Source organism: Haliotis rubra, unplaced genomic scaffold (genome assembly GCF_003918875.1).
Source record: "Haliotis rubra isolate DU_JTF1 unplaced genomic scaffold, ASM391887v1 Scf33, whole genome shotgun sequence".
In the NCBI taxonomy this organism is placed as follows: domain Eukaryota; kingdom Metazoa; phylum Mollusca; class Gastropoda; order Lepetellida; family Haliotidae; genus Haliotis; species Haliotis rubra.
The window spans coordinates 113,410-128,862 of record NW_025767002.1 but is presented as its reverse complement, the minus strand read 5'-3'; the positions used below and the strand labels follow the sequence as shown (position 1 = coordinate 128,862).

General features: G+C 38.8%; 1 protein-coding gene across 4 annotated transcripts in view; it reads right to left on the bottom strand.

Annotated features, from left to right (window-relative positions):
- Window positions 1–15,453, bottom strand: part of LOC124284126 (calcium-activated potassium channel slowpoke-like) — a 136,378-nt gene that overhangs the window by 48,163 nt on the left and 72,762 nt on the right. For all 4 annotated transcript variants that reach the window (XM_046720183.1, XM_046720184.1, XM_046720182.1 and 1 more), the window contains exons 5-6: window positions 12,424–12,535; window positions 2,888–3,039 (exon numbers count right to left, since the gene is read on the bottom strand). In XM_046720183.1, the coding sequence (XP_046576139.1) occupies window positions 2,888–3,039; window positions 12,424–12,535 (264 nt within the window). The remainder of the gene's footprint in view (window positions 1–2,887; window positions 3,040–12,423; window positions 12,536–15,453) is intronic.

Sequence of the window (15,453 nt, the reverse complement as noted above, 5' to 3'; positions counted from 1 at the left end):
AATTGCTTACAATCATAACATCAACATGAATGACCTATTACTGGACGCTATTTCTTTGCATGCATTCTACACACTTAAACATGAGCTCTCGAAAATGTATCTGAAGGCTACTTTTTGAGCAATTACATAGCATCCTACAAGTAAGGGTACTTAAAATCACCAGCAGTGTTTTACTGCTATGGCTTGATAGTGTTTTATTTTATTTGCTTGTTGATAACATTCCACTCAATAATATTTCAGCCATTATGCTATATAAATATCCAATAATAAAATAATAATAATAATAATTATTTGAAAGACATTGAAATGTGCTGTGGTGAAGAATGATGGAGAGGTGAGGTGAGGTGAGGTGAAATTTGGTTTTACGTCGTGCTTGAGAATATTTCGCTCATATGACGACGTGCATGCATGTGTATGTGTATGTGCGGCTGCTTGTACTAGCCCAGACTTAAGCTGGTTTTATAGTGCTAGCCCACTGAGATACCATGCCGCAGTGAAGCATGAATACCCCACCCAGACACATTATACTGACTCCGAGCCGACCAGTCCCTGTTGTACCCATTAAATCTGAGCGCCAGGCAGGGACCAACAAGTACCATATTTTAATGTCTTTTGGTATGATGCGGTCGGGGATCGAACCCGCGACCTTCCGCTCTCCAGGCGGACGCTCTAACCACTACACCATGGAGGCGTAATGATGGAGAGAGAGGGAGCAGATGTTCCATCATGGGATGGTGGAATTACGTAAACAGCTATTACTACCACCTGGGATGCTATTGTAATATAACATAATAATATATGTGAATACAGACCTATAGTAACTAACAACACTAAACAACACTTAAAATATCATGTCTGGACAAAACAATCAACCAAGATATTAAGCCTTGCCACTTGATTCATTATGCACAAATTTACCTGGAGTCCTGTATTTGAGGGTCTCGGGGACTCATACTCTTAATTTTCAGGGTCCTGGGACAACAAAATGGGGTCCCAGACACTTAAATATTATTATTGATACTGTTATTGTATTGTGTATCATGATCATTGCATTGTTACAGTAATTAAATTGCAAATGTTACCATAACCCAGCTAGCAGCAAACTCAGTGATAACTTATTGTTACTTGATTGGAATTTTTACAAAAAGTATTTGGACTTTTTCTTCGTTCCTGTGGATGCGCTAATAAATATTGTTGCATCCACTGTCAATTTTTATGCATACAGGATGCAGGAATTCGTGTCCTATAAATCCCTGATTATGGTTGCCCATACTAATTCTCAATAAGAATACCAACGGGGATATCACAGAGCAAGTATTACTATGTGACATTAAAGTACTTCTACCTTCAGACATTTGCAATTGTAAATAACATTGGTTGGTTGTTCAGGTTCGCTTGTTTAAGGTCGACTCAGCAATACTGGTGTTTTATGGCGGTGACCTTTAAATTACCGAGTCTGGACCAGACAATCTAGTGATCAACAGCATGAGTATCAATCTACACAATTGGCATGCTATGATGTAAACAAGGAGTTTATGTTCTTGAAGCTTATGATTATATTATCTTGCCGATTTTACATTCCGTCTTATGCTTGGTAACCGCAGTCCAAATTATATTTCAGCACTACCAGGAGATGGATGGAAATGCTTTCAGGGCATGAGGAGTTCTATTAGAAGCAAACTGACTGAACTCCTTCACAGCTGGAGAATGACTCTTATGAGAAATGATTTGCATTAAAATCAATTACTTTATTGATCAATCTAATTTTATCCTGTTCTCTTCAGAAAACTGTAAAATTTGCTGCAGTGAAATGACACTGTGGATCAAGTCTTATGAGCAATATTGAGAGTGTGTTAAGTTTTATGCCTGTGAATGAGTTTGGTTGAAATCTGCTTTTAGCAGTGATTCATGGAGATCATGATTCTCAGTTTGATGTGGTAATCAGATGAATCTGGAAATAGAACCAGGGTGCAGTGAACCTTGATAAGTAGAAGCAAATATGCAGAGTACATTGATGCCTCTTCACCAGAATCACTTACATTTTTACATTGACAATTGGTATCACCATATCATGATCTTGAAACTGAATTTTTTCTAGTCAAGAATTCACAGCAATAGTTAACACTCAAATTACACATCTACAACCCAAACCATTCCATAATGCAAACATAGCTTGTGAAATGGATCAAGACACTACGTTTTTCTTTTCCAGGTCTGCATGTTAGTGGTAGTGAGAGTTATTTCCCCTGGTCAAATACTTGCATCCTGAGATAGGAGTTCTGTCCATCTAAACCTGAACTGTGCTTGACTTCTTATCAGACGCCAAAATATATCTTTATGCCTTAAGTCTGAGGCTTGATCAGAATGAAATATCAATGATTAGACATTGATGTTATTCCATACTCATTCGCTTTATTTGACCCTCAGAGGTTTTGGTTTGTCTTGTAGGGCACAAAGGACTATGGAACGTTGGAATCTCCACTGATCTTAAGACAAAACAAATATCTCAGGATAATACATAACTAGGAATCAAATAATTTGAACATATCTGTGCGTGACCATACAGAAAAATTTATGAAGGTGTTCAAATGCTGTGATGTCACACCTCAGGGAGATAACCATGTATATATCTGGGCCTACCACAAGGAATTATTAGCTATGACTTTGAAATTTTTTAATCTCTTTCATTCTGTATGTATCTGTGGTACCCACAGGAAACTGGCAACCATAATCCAGAGGGAACGTTTATGACATAATTAAATAATTTGTAATGGTCAAAATCATGTCCCATTGGTGTTCAGAGTGGCTTATGGTCAAAATGAGCTTGGTGTGAAAATATCATGCAGTCTACAGTATTTATAGTTTCAGGCCTGTGTCAGTTTCTCACCAGGTGGAGGAAGCCAGCCGCGGCGAGCCAGAGACTGACGAAGTATGCCACCAGCTGGACAAGGCGGATCATGGTGCTGGTCTTGAGGATGTTGAGGTACGTCAAGATGTCCGGGATGGACATCAGCCGCAATGCTCTCAGGAACCTCAAACCTGGAAGACACAAGAGAGACATAGTTACATCATCTGCAACACTCCCAGAAACCTTGGGATTGGTCCCTGTGATACAGTCCTCAAACCAAAGTAATCCCCCTTCCTCTTATCATTGACATCAATGCTAAGACAGTCTGACATAGTTATCACGGACAGACAGACATCAGTGACAAGACCTAGTATTTTGTTTCTTTCTTTTTTAAGGCCAGACTCAGATATGTTCCAGTGTTATGTTGGAGGCTTTTAAATAATCAAGTCTGGACCACTCAATTCCGTTAGTTGCCGCATATCCATCCAGTAATTAAAACTGACCATATTTTTCAATATTTATCGGTCTCTTTTTCAACACAATGACTTGTGCTGAATGTGTGCAGATATATTTTCAAGTAGGTGACGGAACTGGGGTTGGTGTGTTCACCTTCCTGTACTCAGAAAAGGAATTGGTTAACCTAATCCAAATTTGTGTTTGTATTTTGGCCTCATGATCATACTGTGCCTATATATGCACTCTAATGGCTATTACTGACCTGGTTATTTTTTAAGACAATATAACGTTACCATGGAAGTGTATGGGAAAACATTTGGTTTTGTGTAACCACAAATATAAAGCTTCACCCAGCTAAGGGACACAACTCTGCACAGTGAGCTGCATTTCCTTCAGGCAAAAGGTGAGCCGTGCTGCCCCCTGGTGAGTAAATGTCAAGGCTAATCTGTTGGCTTTTTAAAGCATGGCATCCTAATGGAAAGCATAGCCATCCCATATATTTCCTCTAACTCAAACTTGACATCTCAGCCATCAGATCGCAACAAGTATGACATAATGGCCTCATTACACACAACTGTTGTAACCTTTACAAGCGTAAGCAAAGTGTGTGTGTCACGATAATTATCACTCGATGATAAGGTTCATAAATATTCTTTATGTCAACAAAACTAATTCAGCTCTTCATCTCTCCCACTTGACCGACGCTCACAAATGCTCCAAGTTCTGTTTTAATGTCACATCGCTCATTAGGCAATGCATTGTGTGAGCTCTGTGTTGATTGATGTTGGCCATAACTTTCAAGACCATGGAGTATCCTACTGGGTGAATACGGCTTTATATCCTTTACAGCAATATTGCAGCAATCTCACAGTAAGGGACACTGTGAATGGGTTCACACATTCTGCCAATCTGTAGAATCATTGTCAGGCATACTCTAACGATGGTGCCACCAAGCTGACGCTTATAAACTTCATCACACACTATGGATGAGTGAGGGAGTATCGCTTTACATGGCTTTTAGCAACATGGGAGCAAACAGACACCTAGGTTTGGCGTCAGACATTGAACCATATTGGGAATCAAACCAGAGTCTCTGGTGTGACAAGCAAATGCTTACACCACTGTGCCCTTCAATTACAATCACAAGGGGTGTGAGTGTTTTTGTTTACAATACCCCAGCAGAGGTTAGTTGACTGAATTAGAATTTGGTAGTTCTGTGATTAACTAGTCTCTGCCGAAACAGACCGCCTCCATGGTGTAGTGGCACCTCACCTCTGCAGTAAAACATGTTATGGCATGGCTAGAGTGTAGCAGTTTGTGAGTGAGTGAGTGAGAGGGTGGGTGAGAGGGCGAGGTGGGGAGCAAGCGAGCAAGTAAGTGAGTGAATGAGTGAGTGCATTTTCCGGCAAGTAAGTGTTTCAATACTCAGGCCACCTCTAACAAGTAATTGAGAGAACAGGCTTCACACATTGTTCCCGTGTGAGGAACAGAACAAAAGTCTCCCTCAAGGGAACACTCCTGCAGATGTGAATTTAAATGCTTTCAAATCAACTTGAAGAGTTACAAAATACTTTGCTTACAGTCTACCTGCTTACATTTATAAAAGAATCATTAAATAAAACTGCCCTATGTACGCATCCAACTCTTACAGCTGTTTCTGCACTTCAGGAGAAGCCGTACACACTGATTAGTGACTGATAAGATAAATAGGAATAAGTCTCCGAGGCATGCTGCCTGCTTGGTAGCGTCTTCATTCAGGAAAACTTTAGATGCAAACAGCTGCTTTTCTGCCCATTTTGAAATTACTTTCTTAATCTTTTAGTGTTTCAAAGAGGTAAGGGAATATGTGAGTGAGTGAATTTAGTTGTACGGCACTCGGATAATCAAGTGCACTCAGCAATATTCCAGTTGTATGGCAGCGGTCTATGGATAATCAAGTCTGGACCAGACAATCCAGAGATCAACAGCATGAACATGGACCTATGCAATTGGGATATGATGACATGTGTCAACCAAGTCAGCGAGCCTGACCACCTCCGATCCAGTTGCCTCTTACAACAAGCATGGGTTGCTGAAGATCTTCTAACCTGGATCTTCATGGGTTGGTATGGGAATAAATCCACCATGGATGTTATCAGAAACTATTTCGTTTTGTTGACATGTCATATCAGACAGAATCAGACTGATACACAATTGACTAGCAGGTACTAGGGCTGGCTAAATAGAGAAGTAACTTTAAGCCAAAATGCCAAAATGCCCCCCCCCCAAGGAATATGAATGAGTTGTAACTGTTTTTGCATGGATTTTTTTCAGCGTCTTGAACATAATTTAGAAGCAGACCATGAATAAAGTCCTACTTTCGTATATTATGTAAGAAAATAAAAAAGAATGTTAATGTACGATATTATCGACAAACCCAATTTTCCTATCGATAATCATTAATAATTTTTCCTATCGACAATATTTCTGATTATTGATCATTTTAGCGAGCCCTGGCAGGTACTACTGTTAATTCCCTCCGGTCACACATACAGTCTGTAATCGGATTAGATTAATGCAATGTTACTCAGTGGCAACTTCCTCTGGGGTTAAATAAGGGTAATACTTGGCAAATTTTCTATTCCAATCATAGCATGTAAAATTCAGTAACAGCATTCTTGGAGTGAGTTGGTATATCGGTAATTTCCACTGTGCCTCTTACAGCCATGATCATCTGGGAGCTGGTAGAGCGACTAGGTCATCCTGTTGCCGTAACTACAACAAGATGGCATCATGGGATATCTCAAACAATTCTCATTGTCAGATCGACACAAAAGACACGACACTTCATTAGACATGTGAGGAATTCTAAATCCCGACACAGCATTCAATTACCCTAAACCGACTTCTCGTCTCACTTCAACAGATTGTGTAGACGAACAAGGATGCATTATTCACTGCATCGTCGTGTGCAGCATCCCCATCCTTGCACATCCACGGTATTACGTCTCCATTCTGTTATGATAAATAGCCTCGATCCATTTGCCACCTTAACTTTATTTTGAATCTTGTCAAATGAAACAATCCTTGAATGAGTCACCTAATCAAATAATACTGATTGTAACAAGCAGCCATATTACTGATACTTGAGCCACTTTGTGAAATAATACAGCTCAAATACTACCAGGAATGCCTGACTTCCATCTTCTTATCTTGGAACCCAGGAAACATGTTTCCCAGCCAAACCTTCAGCTACAAATCTTTTGTTTCTGTTTGACATATTGATGGTTTATTTACACCAGGCCAGTCATTTTGATGACTAACATTCAGAAAGGTAAATAATTGGTTATTGAGTGGTGGAAATCTGTGCTAAGTGATAAGCAGGAGGAGATGGCGAGGTCACTTCAGCAACAAAGTGGTGAATGGGCCCATGGTGTTTATCATTATGGAATAGAGATAAAATACCCTAGATCATAGAGGATGAGAACTGTTATGCTGTATTGTCATGAAGCAGTGACTAGTGCCAGTGTAGCCCAGTGGTTAAATTGTTCACTAGTAATGCTGAAGAGCTGGGTTCGATTCCCCACATGGGTACCATGTGTGAAGCCCATTTCAGGTTTTTCCCCGCTGTGATATTGCTGGAATATTGCTAAAAGTGGCATTAAACTAACCTCACTCACTCACCAGTGTCAAGAAACATGTCTATGTTCAGGTTAACGAAACACATTTATAATTCCGTAGATCATACAGTGGCTATCATCACTCATTCAATGCTTTGATTGCCATTATAACACAGGTTCCCAACAAGTACAATGGGTAATTCCCATTTCTGGTGGACAAAAATACTGTATAGAAATATTTTCACTCAATCACCCTTAACAACTAATGCACCTGATAATTCAGCAACAATACCTTATCACTGTTGCTGCCTCATTAAGCAATCATTACTCACTCACATACTGATAAAATTTTGCCAGTGTTTTGTTTTTTTAACACCATTCAGCAAGTATTCCATCTATAAAATAGAAGCCAGTAAATCTGGACCAGACAATCAAGTGATTGATATTGAAAAACCAAGAGACCAATTCACTGAACCTGACAGCCTAAAGCATTTTCTGGACGGAGTCTTGGGACTTATTCTAACAAAGAACCTCTATAGGGTTGCTGCCCATGTAGAATGAGTTTAGTTTTATGCCGCTTTTAGCAATATTCCAGCAATATCACGGCTGGGTACACCAGAAATGGGCTTTACATATTGTGAGTGAGTGAGTTTAGTTTTATGCCGCACTCAGCAATAATCCAGCTATATGGCAGTGGTCTGTAAATAATCGAGTCTGGACCAGACAATCCAGTGATCAACAGCAATTGGGAACCGATGTCAACCAAGTCAGCGAGCCTGACCACCCGATCCCGTTAGTCGCCTCTTACTTCACATATTGTACCAATGGGAGGAATCAAACTTGGATCTTTGGCATGACATGTGAACGCTTAAACCACTAGGCTACCATACCACCCCTCTGCCCATGTTGAAGCTAAGTAATTATCACAACACTCATACAAGAAAATACTAAATGTTTCATAAGACTCTAGACAGGGAATTTCATCGTCATAGAAAGTGTACATCGATCAAATGATTTTTTCCGAGCATTCAATATTCCATTCCAGATTGACAGTCCCGGGGGAGATGATCGGAGAGTTCAGCTTTAGCATATTTCCCCTGGGTGGATCAACATCTTATCACATAGACTCCTGGCGACGATATCAGACCCCACAATCAGTTTTTTTTATATCTAACATGATGCTTTCATGATTTATTCTGTCAACAATATGTGCTGCTTTCCTAAACACACATAATAAGATAACATCAGCCTCTGAAATATAGCACTGTTTAAATTAAATTGAACATATAGGATTAATTCCTTTGGGTACTCTGATAAAACATTATTGAAATCGAAAATAATTTTCAGTCAATAAAACATGAACCTATCTCAAAAGAACATTCAATTTCTAGTCACTTGGGACAATGCACATTCAATAATCATAATATCAAATGTTTAGAATAAATACAAATAGAATGCAAATAAAAATGTAGTTTTCATACTTGACTGACTGACTGAGAAGACAAGAGAAGAGATCATGGTGGGAAACACCAGAAATAGGCTTCACACACTTGTACCCATGTGGGGAATCAAACCCGGACCTTCAGTGTGACACTTTAACCATTAGGCTACCCTAACCCCCAGGATTTATGACAACGATCTGTGGATAATGTAGTCTGGACCAGACAACTCTGTGATAGACATCTGATGAACATTGATCTATGCAGCTGAAGCATGATAACCACCATTACCAAATCAATGACTGACACCTCAATCTCAACAGTACCAACTCAGAGTGAGTGAGTGAGTGAGTGAGTTTCAATGACCATTATTTAGGTAACAACACAACATGTCAGCATAACAAGGTATCCAAAGTCTTGATATTACCATCATGGAGTGGACAGATCAAGGATAATTATGATGACATAGGGATCTAGACTCATGATTAGAGCATCCTGACATAACTAAGGGAGACAACTGCACAGAATAAGGACCCAAAGTAATGCCGGTCTTTGATAACAGTACTTACAAATCAAGGATCATTATAATCAAAAGTACTAATTTGGACTCATGATCAAGGGATTCTGGCTTGACTAAGTGAGACAACTGCACAGAATAAGGACCCAAAGTAATGCAGGTCTTAACAAACGATCATAGTTTCAAATTGTTATTATTGGTTTGTATTACAAAGGCGTATGCACATTAGATGAAACACCGAGAACAAGTAGGGCTGGTCTAAGTTAACGCTCATCACATACCGCCGCGTTTTGTTTCACTCCATCTACTAAAAGCTTTACCCTTGTAATACAAACCAATAATAGCGATTTGAATCTTTGATCGTTTGTTAAACAACTTTTATCCTAAGTTGAATAAAATTTTGAGATTTAAATGTTCATTTGGCAATGTAAAATCATGAGGATTCTCAATCTTAATTTCACTTAATTTGATTTACTTTTTTGTTTAAAGTGAAATTCATCGGTACGTTTTCACTGCAAACAGGCTATAATTTGGACTCATGATCAGAGGATTCTAGCATGACTAAGGGAGACAACTGCACAGCAAAAGTGGCTGCTCAGACAACTGAGTCAACAGTGCCCTACATAAAATGTCATTATCTGATCTATTACAATTAGGACTATTAGATAGTGAAATGTATGTCATATTGAAATACATAAAACATTAAACTAATGAAACTATCATTCAATCAAGCTTAAGTTTTGAATAACACATCTAAATAACAGTATTCCATTTGAATACACTTAACCGACCTTAACTTCAAGGTGAACATAGTAATTTAACAAAAAATAATAAAAACGCAAGCCAGGTGTTACTTTAAAAGTAGTATCATGTTCAGATCAAACAGAATATTAAGCCAATCTATGAATATATTGATTTGGATAGTCTAAATGACCACAAAATGAAAATGTAACAAAGGATATGTGGATCTAGTTCACCATATATCTTGTTTCAGCTCCTGCTGTGGTTTGAGAGAATTACAGGAGTGTGTATTGAGGTGAAAAAAATGTGTATCAAAACATATATACTCTTGAAAATTCACATGTCGAAAACAATTATAAATTTCTTTTAAAATGAATAATAAAGTATTCTCCTTCACTGCACATTTGATCTTAGCCCCTGATGTACAGCTATTTCTATCAATAAATTTGAATTCAAAGAATATAAAAAACTAGAACTCTACTCTTGCTTATGCAACATTAAACAAACATTTCAATTCAGTTCTATTTTATTTTAGAAGCAAAAGAAAGCGTGTACAATGCAACTGCTGATGTCTTCGATCTTAGACATCATCTTTGAATGTGCTTTTTTGGCACATTACATTAATTGATTATTTGTTGTTTAACACTGCACTCAATGATAGTTTTAGGCCGCACGCAGCAATATTCCAGCTATATGGCAGCAGTCTGTAAATAATAGAGTCTGGATCAGACAATCCAGTGATTCACATCATGAGCATTGATCTACGCTAATGGTGATACAATGACATGTGTCAACCAAGTCGGCGTGCCTGACCACCCGATCCCATTAGTCGCCTTTTACGATAAGCATCGGGGAATCGAACCCGAGACTTCAGCGTGACAAGCGGAAAGGTGGAATAACCCATTGCCCGACACCCCAGTCCAGTGTTTTTTTCTGTCGGGCAAGCAAATTTGTATATCATGCTGTACCGGTGTTCAGCTGACTTTCCAATGTTAATTATGTTGTCTATTTATAATATCAACAAGAAAATCGGCCGGTATAGTGGAAAGTGATTTTACACGTGCCACTGTACTGGAGTACACTAGCAATTCTAAAGTTATTTCCACCCCTGTTAGGCTACCCCATCGCTACGGACACCTGCATAAGCTATGGAGTAATATACTAAATGATACTTGATATGGCTTTCATGACACGCTGTTACATCAGAATTCTCTAATCAAACCACAGTAATCCACATGGAATAGCATAATTAATATTTGAATAATATAATTAACATTAGAATTTTATTGAGACATTGCGTCAGGTGTGAAAATGAGTGAGTGAGTGAGTGAGTATGGTTTTATGCCGCTTTTAGCAATATTCCAGCAATATCACAGCGGGGACACCAGAAATGGGCTTCACACATTGTGCCCACGTGGGGATTCGAACCCGGGTCTTCGGCGTGGCGAGCGGATGCTTTAACCACTAGGCCACCCCACCGCCCCAGGTGTGGATATGCACAGCAACAGGATTCATTAATGTATAACAACAATAGAAAGAACACCAAATTTTTACATTGTTTTCATTGTACATCTAAAGAATCTTTCTTTTACCAAATGTGACAATGGTACTCATGTCTTGTATTATACAGATAAAGGGAATTCTGAAGGCTTTCACAGACACCAACGTTGTCATTACATATACAAAATGTCAACATTTTGAATAAACAACAAATGGGTTGGGTTATATGTAATTCAGAACAGTCTTTCTGTTACATCACAGAATAATGGGTTTTCAGAAGTGTTGAAATTTTAGTGCATGCATCTATAGATTCATGAGGGAGTGAGAACAATTGTATCAGCAAGAAAATCACCAAGAACATGTAAAAATGATATTTAACATAAAGCACACAATATTTCAAAATAATAAATAAATATATGATGGAGAACTTTGTGGTATTAAGGCAAGAACAGACATATCCAATATGGCTGCAGCAGATGTCATATTTGAAATGGAAATTCTCTCCACAAGATCAGGAGATATATACTGTCATGGCTCGATTTAAGAGATGTTAACCTACTTGCACCAGGTGCAACCTAAGATAAAAACCTAGTTGCACCAGTCAAATTCTAGTTGCACTTCCTTAAATTACAATATGTAATGAAAGAAATATGCTATTGAATCATTTAGATGTCTTATTCAGAAGTTTACCCACTCAAAAATTGACTTGCACATGGTGTGAGTTACACTGATAACTATGTTGCACTATGTAATATTAGGCTGCACCAGTACAAGTCACAAAGCACTAAATTAAGCCCTGACTGTATATACTGCACAAAAAAGTTAGGGAACATGAAATACCAAAACCTTTCCCCTCCAAATATTCATGTTGCATAACTATTTTTGTTCAGTATATATAAAGGATAAAACTTAATGACTTATAAATAGACTGTGTCCCATTACATATTACACCCACTATCATGTGTGCAAAAAATTCATAATACATAGAAAAACAGCAAACTTTCCCCAATGACCCAAAGAAGCTAACCATGAATCATTCTGAGAGAGGTGTCTTTGAATAGTGGTTAAAGACTTTGTTTCTGTTACTTTCCCAACACCAGCAATTTTGTCATCTATTTAAAACACATTCTTAACTGAACATCCTTCACATCTGGTGAACAATTTTTCCATTTCTTCTTGTAAAACATGAAACATCCTGACACATATTACTTTTTAAAAACTCCCAGCCTCTCTAAAGCGGCCGCACACGCACGCGCTCACACACACACACACACACACACACAGAGCCTCTGAGTATCTAACTGACACTGGGTAAATTCTCACCTAGCCAGTTTCTGTCCAGGTAGATGGCCACGAAGGAAGGGGGGATTGTGAAGTAGTCCACAAACGAGAACAACTCCAGCCAGAACCATAGCTTGTCGTTGGCTGCCACAAACTGCAACAGAAACAACATGGACATGAGCAAAATGTTTTTGGTTAGATTGTTGTTTAACGTTGCAATGTTATAGATATATCGGTATATGATGGTCTGTACATAATGGAGTCTGGACCAGACAATCCAGTGATTGACATCATGAGTATTGATCTACGCAATTGGGATATGATGAAGTGTGTCAACCAAGTCAGCAAGGCAGACCACCCAATTCAGACAAGCATTGGGTTGCTGACCACCCAATTCTGTTAGCTGTCTCTTATGACAAGCATTGGGTTGCTGAAGACCAATTCTTAAAATGGTTGTGACTTCATTGGTCTGGTAGAGACAAAATGGACATCAATAAAACAAAGTGGTTGTGACGTTCAATGACATTAAAATGGTAGTGACCTTCATCATTAAACGGTTGTGAGTGGTAGTGATCTTCATCGACATTATCAAAATGGTTGTGACCTTCATCAAAACGGTGATTGGTGTGACCTTCAATAGACATTAAAATGGTAACCTTCATTAAAATGGTAGTGACCTACATTGATGACAATAAATTTAAAATGGTTGTCACCATTTTCAATAGTAATAGTATGTTTCTGCTAAACAATTAGAGCCACATAGACATACATCTAAAATATCTCATCTACCATGATGAATGACCATTGTCACAAGTCAGTGCAGAACTAGAAACATTCCCCTGCACAATTTAGACTGTATAGTAGTATTTCACATCAAGAACCCGTGAAGGTCCGGGTTAAAATATTGATCTTCAGTAACCCATGCTTGTCGTAAGAGGCGACTAACGGGATCGGGTGGTCAGGCTCGCTGACTTGGTTGACACATGTCATCGGTTCACAATTGTGCAGATCGATGCTCATGCTGTTGATCACTGGATTGTCTGGTCCAGACTGAATTATTTACAGACCGCCGCCATATAGCTGGAATATTGCTGAGTGTGGCGTAAAACTAAACTCACTCACTCACATCAAGACCTTTCTTACATTGAGAAAACCTACAATTTATTGACATAACTGTCAATTCTTGATTACCACACTGCCGAGTCCTGGGCTTCAACAAGCCCCCAGAAACAATTCATCATCTAGGAGAATCCCTGTTGTAATGAGTGCCATTTCCTGGCTAAGCACTTAATAAGGTCATCCTGTATTCTAAATAGCACAGCAATCCGCTCCTGGAGGTTGTCAGATTGATCTAGGAACATAGCTGTTCTCTGTTCTATTGAGTTACATATTGTAGAACATTCTTTGGTCAGGAATTCTGGTTCTGCTTGCACTATCAGATCAATGCAAAGTGAGGTGAGGCTTAAAGTAAAACTGATAATGCAGCGGAATATATATTACACACATGATCTTGATAATAATTATGTGCATATTTCTGTATGGAACGGATAATAATTAGTGCTGGGTTCTCAAAATAATAGCATCAACTTGATATTATGATATATATGTATAGATAGTGAGTGAGTGAGTATGGTTTTATGCCGCTTTTAGCAACATTCCAGCAATATCACGGCGGGGGATGACAGAAATGGGCATCACACATTGTACCCATGTGGGGAATCGAACTGGGTCTTCGGCATGAAGAGCGAACGCTTTAACCACTAGGCTACCCCATCGCCCTTTAGTTTGATAACTCAAGCTATTTATACACATGTGTTGAAACCTACACTGTCTACATCAGCATCACCTACATTAGAAGTTAGTGACTAATAAACACTGAGCACACCTGAGAAGGGTCCCAAAGAGACCCATCACACCTCATTGGCAGGTGCCCTGACCTCGGTCTGACCTCCAAGACAACTATTGCATTGGTGATCTCCAGAGACACAATGTAACTGCATATTGACTGCAACAAATAGTCTCTCTCACACTCCCTGAACCACATTATTTTCCCTACAGCCTAGCCCTCCCTGCCATGCTAAAACCCTAAATAAAGTCAAGATTTCCCCAAATTCAGGATCTCTGGTCTCCCTGGAGATCCTTTTCAAACTATAGTCCGTTTGACTTCTTTTGAGACCGATGAATTTCTCACTAACAAAAAATCTAATAAGTGCAACAAAATTTTGCACAGTCACATGAAATCAACAGACCAACTCAGATGATTTGTCTCATAATTTTGGACACCGAAACAAAAAAGTTGTTTAATAAACGATCATTATTTTGTTGTCACTTTTCGCTATTTCTTATGAGGGAGGACCACTTGTTGGTAGAACAGCCAGGTGGCAAGGTGTACGTGTGAAATTGAAATTTCACTGCTCACACGTGTTCATTACCTTGTTCTACCAGCAAGTGGTACCCCCTCAAAAGAAATAGCAAAGAGTGATAACAAAATAATGATCGTTTATTAAACAACTTTTTTATTCGGGTGTCCAAAATTATGAGACAAATCATCAGAGTTGGTCTGTCGATTTCATGTGACTGTGCAAAGTTTTGATTTTGTTGCATTGTTTAGATTGTGTGTTAGTGAGCAATTCATCGGTCTCAAATGAAGTCAAACGGATTGTAAATGGGTTTATTTGTTATGATCAAAATTATATATATTCAGAAACTAAGCGTTAGTCTACGTAACAAACATCCGAATCAGCTTTATTGTTCTGGCTTTCTTTCTTTAACACTGGATGCCTTCCTTGGGGACAAACACCTTAGGTGAAACAAACTCATTCTGAATGTGATGAATCATCATTGAAAGTTACACTTACATTGCTACCTGGGGACTACATGATTAAATAGGTCCCATCAACCAGCACCAGCCATATAGAAGATGTAATGAAACATTCAGCAGACTCGGGGGACTGATGTCATCGCTGCTCACAGTAACAAGCAAGTCTATGTACCGTGGGGGAGTGGGGAGTTTGGATCATCATGGTGCTTAAGGATCATTTTGTGGATCAAGGTGCCATTGTACAAAGCGAT